This window comes from Dendrobium catenatum, unplaced genomic scaffold (genome assembly GCF_001605985.2).
Source record: "Dendrobium catenatum unplaced genomic scaffold, ASM160598v2 fragScaff_scaffold_1593, whole genome shotgun sequence".
NCBI classification, from domain to species: domain Eukaryota; kingdom Viridiplantae; phylum Streptophyta; class Magnoliopsida; order Asparagales; family Orchidaceae; genus Dendrobium; species Dendrobium catenatum.
In genome coordinates this window covers 382,077-389,044 of record NW_021320055.1, presented here as the reverse complement: position 1 = coordinate 389,044, position 6,968 = coordinate 382,077, and the positions used below count along the sequence as shown (strand labels likewise).

The following is a 6,968-nucleotide window of genomic DNA, read 5'->3' as shown; positions in this document are numbered from 1 at the left end:
TTTTCAATTTTCTCTGATGGGATTTTTTCTTTCTCGCCATCCTTCTTTAGATTTTATTCGTCACTTATTCTTCAACCTTAAGCTTACGGTTGAGTTTTCGATTACCCTGCTGGATGCGTCTCATGTATTGATTAAATTGTCTAATGACATGGATTATAGTAGGGCGTTTTGCCATCGATCTTATTTGGTGTTCAATTGTTACATGAAATTTACTAAATGGTTGCCTTCCCTGGATATTGGCGTGGAATCTCCGGTTATCCCCATCTAGGTCTCTTTCTCTAACCTTCGTCCACATCTTTTTGCTCCCAAAATCCTACATGCTTTGGGCTCGTTATTTGGTCGCCCCCTTAAAATTGATTCTGCCACTTCTGTGGGCTCGTGCTCTTATTTGGCGCGTGTTCTGGTGTAATTGGACATTATGAAATTCAAACCTGATAAAGTTTTGTTGGGGTCTGAGTAGTTGGGTTATGTTCAACATGTTCAAATAGAAATGTTTCCCCATTTCTGTGAGCTGTGTAAGGCCATTGGGTAGAAACGGGGTGAGTGTCGTTCTTCTGCTTCTGTTCCCAATCCGGTGTCTACTTCGAAGCCTTCTTCCTCTGTTTTCATTTCTGATCCGGGGGGGAGGGCTGTCCCTCAGCCTTGTGTGGTATCTGTGATTCACGCTCTTGTTCTTAGTGATTTTTTTAGTGTTAGATCCCAATACTTATAGTAAGGATAATGTTGTAGCTAATCCAGATTGTAATCCTTGTGTTGGGAATTGCGATATGGTTCCTGTTGATATTGGAAAACATTTAGCTGAAATACCTCCCCCTCCTCCCCCTGTATCTGGTGAGCTTGTGCCAGCCACTTTGATTATTCCGTTGAGTGATGCGATTAATAATTTGGATTTTATTTGCCCCCTACAGTTGTATCTTCCCCTTTTGTTGTGGCCTATTTGAAGGGTGTGTATTGTGCTTCCTATGAGTTGAATCGAATTGAGTCCCTGGACTCTTCGGGCTCAGTTCATTCTGTCTCTCACCTTAATTCGAACGCTTTGGTTGGTTATTCCTCTGCTCGTGTGGGTGTCTTTAATTTCAATTCCCCTGTCACGCCTACTGTTCTTGTTCGCGGCTCGTTATTTGATGTGCCTTCTAAATTAATTTCTCTTGAGGCTTTGTTTGCCCAAGTGGGGGAGAATGTGAGAATGCAAATTGATTGACTTCAAGCCTCGACTGATTCTTCTTCGGAGGCTAGTGAGTAGGAAGAACCTGGGGAGGATTTGTTAAGTATAATGATGGGTTTTGTTGTGGTTGGTGCTCTTTGTATGGTTAAGATTCTTGTTTTTTTGGTTGCTTGCCTGTTGGTGGTATAGTGGTGGCGATTTTCTGGTTGTTCATCGAGCTATTTCCTTTGGGCTGTGGGCTGATCTTGTTGGAAGTCATTTTGTTTTGGATGCCGCAGTTTGGCTAGAACTTAGACTAATTTTTGTGGTTGCGAATTTTAGATTGAGGACAATGATGTGGCTAGGGTTCACTTATCCTAAATCGTGGCTCGTGGCAACCTTTGGTGGTGCGTTTCTTACTTGTTTGAGTTGGCTACTTGGTGTATTACTGCTCTCTCCATTCTGGATGGCCTATGTCTGGCTTAGATGTGATTTGCAGCCTCTGTCTTTATTGAGCCTACTAGGTTGTCACCCTTGTGTTATTTATAGCTTTTTTCTTTATGTTTGTTAGTTTGTTGTAACCCCTTTTTTATTTGGAATAAATTCTATGTTAAAAAAAATATTTGAATCGAATCACCTTGATGCTATTTGGTTAGTTTTATCAAGAAATTCAGTTCAACCATAAATTAATAAAAATTGAAGAATAATTATTCTAAATTTAATTTAAAAAATTTTCAACATAAATATACGTCAAGACTTAAATCAAGTACAAAAAAAATTTTCAGAGATATGTCACTACATTTCATTGCTTATTCGGTCGGATACAAATTGAAATCCTACATTCAATATGTATTATCGTGATTTAAAATTTTTTTTTAGTGCTTTAATTTCGGCCAATTAGACTATCGAGCGGACTTCGACTATTTTTTGTTCTATTGTGGGCCTGTGGCAATTGATTTATGCTTGACTACTGATGTGAGGTCCACAACGATTGATTGGCCAGGCTTCGTCTTTGTCAACCTTTAGTGGTCAACCATTATCGCCATAGTCAATTGTGGTTCCCTCTCAGCATGTTTTGATTTTTGAAGAATAATCCGTTATTAGGGGGTATAAAATAATGTTTTAATAGAAAAAAAAATTATGAGATTGAAACAAGAATTTGAGGCATTAGCCCATTTCATTCAAAAATGAAGGAATTACGGTATGAAAAAAAATCATATGCTAGCGCAACAAACATATAGCACACAACAAAACCCTATCAACAAAAGCTGCTTAACAAGAAAAAGCTGTAAGTAAAAAGAATGAAACCAAAATCATAAGGACTCATATTGCAATAATCGTGAAGAGCTCCCTGGGAGCCAAAATCATCCAAAAGGATGTGGGGATCCCTTGGTTGCCGAATAGACCGTCCAAAGGGATGTAGAAGTTGATTGCGTTCATCATCGTCCTTCAAAACTCCATTCCTTGGTTGCCAATGAAGACCGTCCAGGAACGCCAAAAAGTCGATAAGCAGCTCAAGCGCATTCCAGTTAACCTTCAACAGCTGAAGGTCATGAATCACAAATTCTGGTGAATATGAGAGCATTTCCAGTTTGAAGTTTTATGGTAAACATCGCATTTGATTTTGGCAACAGTAGTGGTATGACAGTCAATCAAGTTGCCAAATAACCTGTTATTTCTAGCTCTAAAGATGTAGTAGACAATAGTACAAAGTAAAAGATAGCACATACTCTTCCTACTTTTATAAATTTCCCAGTCATCAATGCAGTGAAAAGCTTGCACGAGATTAGGACGCAAAAGCATGATGTTCATACAGGAAAAAATATTCTTAAGGATGTCATAGGAGTTGTCCTCCCTAATTAGAGAAGGTACATAGATATCTAGTGTGGAGAATCTCCTTTGTAATGGTAGTTGAAGAAGAATTAAGGTGTCAATATTGATAGAGAGTATAAGCATTGGTAGACATAGTGAATTATAGATGGGTGACAATGGGCATTAGTCGATAGTAGAGTTAGGTGACGAATTTTAAAAAGTGGTTGATGACAAGTGATGTGCGATGAGGGATGCCGAAGCAGAGAGATATATGGTGGCAGGCATCAGATACTGATTAGCATTGGTGATAGACAACAATGGACATCTAAAGTTAGGTGATAGAAAATGATCAGTATAGTCATTATCTTCATAAGGTATAGTAGAAGCCTAGCTAACTAGAAGAATGAATCAAATATTTATTAAAATATTTTAAAAAAACTTCAAAAATAAATCAAATACTCTTAATTTTGTATAATTATTCTACAATCCTTTTTAAATATAATATTAAAGTAACATATTCAATATATTTTTATACCTTCTATTTTTAATTATAAATATATCAAGTGTTAGAATCATATTTTATCGACAGCCTCGTATTCATATCACCTTGTAAAATTAAAGAGTAAAAATTATTTCAATATATTCTAATACAAACTATTTAATGATCAACATAAAAATCAATGAATTTACTTCAAAATTACTGTAAAAATTTCTCATATGAACAATAATCTCAAAACAAATTCAAAAACTTTTATATCGGTCTCATACACTCCATATTTAAAAAAACATTGCATTAAATGATTCTTTAAAATTCCTCATGTTTTTAATATTTAAAAATTTGGATATAAATAAATTACCTATTTTTTTAAATAATAGCATAATTAATACTTAAAATTTTAATATTGCATACATACCACTCATAGTTCACTTTTATATAAATATGAGTGATTGGAAAGAAATATGAATGACATATTTGATATTAAAACAATTTAAAGTAATATGTGTGTAATATTAAAATTTTAAATATTATATATGTAAATAGAATATTATAAAAAGGTATGTATATAATTTTTTTTTTCCTTTCATTTAAGCTTATTACTGTTACATTATAAATCGTATTGGTATAGTTGTATTCCTCTCCAGTCCGGCTCCAAACAAAATAATCTTCTTTGCTCCAGTTTCTGTTGTCTTCATAAAGCTGTTGTTTCTGAGCTCCATATCTCGCCTCTTCTCTAAAAGGATCTTTCTCTCTCTCGCGCGCGCTCCCTGCTCTATATCAGCGTCGCAGAAACCCTAGAAGAAGAATCACAGCAGGGAAGTCCTGAGGCCATGCCTCCGATATCTTCCTGCTTTAGGGGATGCACCGGAGGCGGCCCGCCGGCTGCGACGGTGACTGGACCGAGCATGTCCACTTCGATCTACGAAACCCAACTTGGTCTTGCGTCCCTGAGCTGGTCCCGTACCCTCCTCGGCCTCTCCCTCAGTGCATCCATCCACTTGACACCTTCCGCTTCCGACGATTACAACAACAATTCTCCCCTCCACTTCAAAATTCAACCCTGGCTCTTCTGGAACCGAAAGGGAACCCGCCGTTTGCACTTCAATATCGCCCACCAAAGCCACACACTCTACATCGCCTGGAACCTAACCGGAGCCCGATTTCCCTCCGCCGGCTCCCCTGAACCGTCTTCCGGCTTCTTCATTGCCGCCGCTGTTGACGGAGAGATCGTCCTCGTTGCTGGCGATATGACCGAGGAAGCCCACCGGAAGATGAAGGCGAAACTGCGATCTCCAACGATGCTGGTATCGAGGAGGGAGCACGTGGTGCTGAAAGGGATTGGCGGGAGGAGAATGGGATCTTACCGATCGGCTGTGAGGATCGGAGGAACTGATCGCGCGATCGGGATCGATATCGACGGCGGATTGTCGATAACCTTGGATGGGAAGAAGATTATCCATGTGCGGCGGCTCCGATGGAAGTTTCGCGGAAGCCAGCGCGTCGAAATGAGCGATGGTGGAGCTAGGATCTTAATCTCCTGGGATTTGCACACTTGGTTCTTCCCCGTTAGGGAAAATCCTTCCCTTGCTTCCGCAGCTATCTTTGTCTTCTGCTTCGAGAGTGAGAAAAAGCAGGATGTTTCAGGTAAGACGGCAATGGAAATCGCAGAAAACAGCGGAGGGTTAGAGAGAGATTGGGTTTCGGGGTATTTGAGAAGGAATGGGAATTGGAGTGAGAGTAGCAGCTGCGGAGGAGCAGGTGGTGTTGAGAGGGGGAAAGGGAAGAAGAAAAGCTTATTAAAAACGTGCTCCTCGTCATCGTCATTTTCTTCGGCGTCGTCGGCGGCGAGCTCGTCGGTGATAGATTGGTGGAGTTCGGAGGAGGCGGAGATGCGTGGCGTTGACGGTTTTACCCTTGTCGTTTACGCGTGGAAATGTGGAATAGCTAGCTTTGGCCGCGGCATTTGGCAATCTGGGAATTTATTTTATTTTTATTTTTTAAGGAACTCTCATTTTGTATAATTTTTTTCTCCTATTAGGTCATGAGTATTTATTTTCCAAAAACGCATAATTCGAAGGCTTATTAAATATAAACCAAGTTTAGTTTTTGGTGATTTTAAAATTTTTTTTTTTGGGACATTTAGGCCATTTAAGGCAAACTCACACACACGCATACACATAGACTCGAACCTTAGACCTCTTAGTTGGAAGCCAAAGCTCTCAACCAATAGGCCAAGGAGAGTTGTGTTGATTTTAAATTTTCACTTTGAGTACAAATGAGTAGAGTTAAGCTCCAGTACCCTACTTGGGCATGAGCTTAAGTTTAAACTTGATTAAGTAATAGAATTTTATTCAAGATTTGTCTTAATGATGTCAGAATTGATTGATCTTAGACTCTTTGGATTCGTCTCGTCGAACTGCTCGATTTAATTATAAGCATGTCAAATTTAGAGATTATTTCATCATCTAATTAATGTTTGAAGTTTTTGACTTGGGCTCATTTACGTTGGGATTAGCCATTTTGGTATTATTGAATTTATCTTATTGATATGTTCAATTTGACTGTAAGTTCCAAAACTTTCAGTTCATATGATCATGAATTTAATTCTAGAAGTTTTGAATTCAAATTTTATATCAAGATTTGAGGTCTTAAGGTTTTGGAGACATTTAGATATTTAAGGTAAATTCACATACACAATGCATACATAAAGACTCGACTTTAAGACCTCTTAATTGGAAGTCTAAGCTCTCAACCAATAGTCCAGACTCCAGAATTAGCTATATAAGAGTAATGACTTCAGAACACTGTTCCTCTCCCCTTAGAAAATTTAATGCCAATTAATAAATATATATAATATATGATTATATGTTGTGGAAGAGAAAGTGCTAAATTTTAAATTTTTTAAATATATCGAGAGCCGAAAAGGCTGACTATTTATTTATTTTTTATAGTAAGTAAAAAATAATAATTAGAGTAATTCGTACGCCCGTGACCGACTCTGTTATTGTCGTGTACCTTTAGTTTTCTGTTATATTCTTTCTGCTAATTATTTTATAAAATTTAATGGCTGTTTTTTCCTTATCGTTGGAAAAGAAATATTTTCAAGCATGAAAATTTTGACTTTACAAGTTTTATAATATCGAATATTAAGAAAAATATGTCTGCTATTTATTTATTTTATTAATATGTCCTTTTTTAGATTAAAATAACCCTATTATAGATTAAGGATAGTTCTAAACTTATAATTACTAAAATTAATTTGAATATAATTTTAATAACATTTGAATAAGCTTTGAGTATTGTTGCGTCCAGGAGTATTCGCGGCGGTAGAGAAATATAAAGTTTATCATCTTAGCGTTGTACGAAAATCCGGCACGCAATCAGATAAGAAAAAGGGTCTAGCATTTATGAGACACCAAGATTTTTATGTGGAAAACCCCTGAAAAGGGGGAAAAACCACAGGGCCTAGCCCAGTTTGAATGAATCCACTAGTATTGCAGTCGATTACAAATG

The 6,968-nt window shown here is 37.5% G+C and overlaps 1 protein-coding gene across 1 annotated transcript; it reads left to right on the top strand.

Moving 5' to 3' along the window:
- Positions 1-4,081: 4,081 nt before the first annotated feature.
- On the top strand, positions 4,082-5,382 carry LOC110104329 (the record flags this gene model as incomplete). The annotated part of the gene is given in 1 exon segment (XM_020833383.2): positions 4,082-5,382. A coding segment is annotated over 1 exon segment (1,097 nt), but the record flags the coding sequence as incomplete, so codon positions are not given.
- Between the last annotated feature and the right edge of the window lie 1,586 nt (positions 5,383-6,968).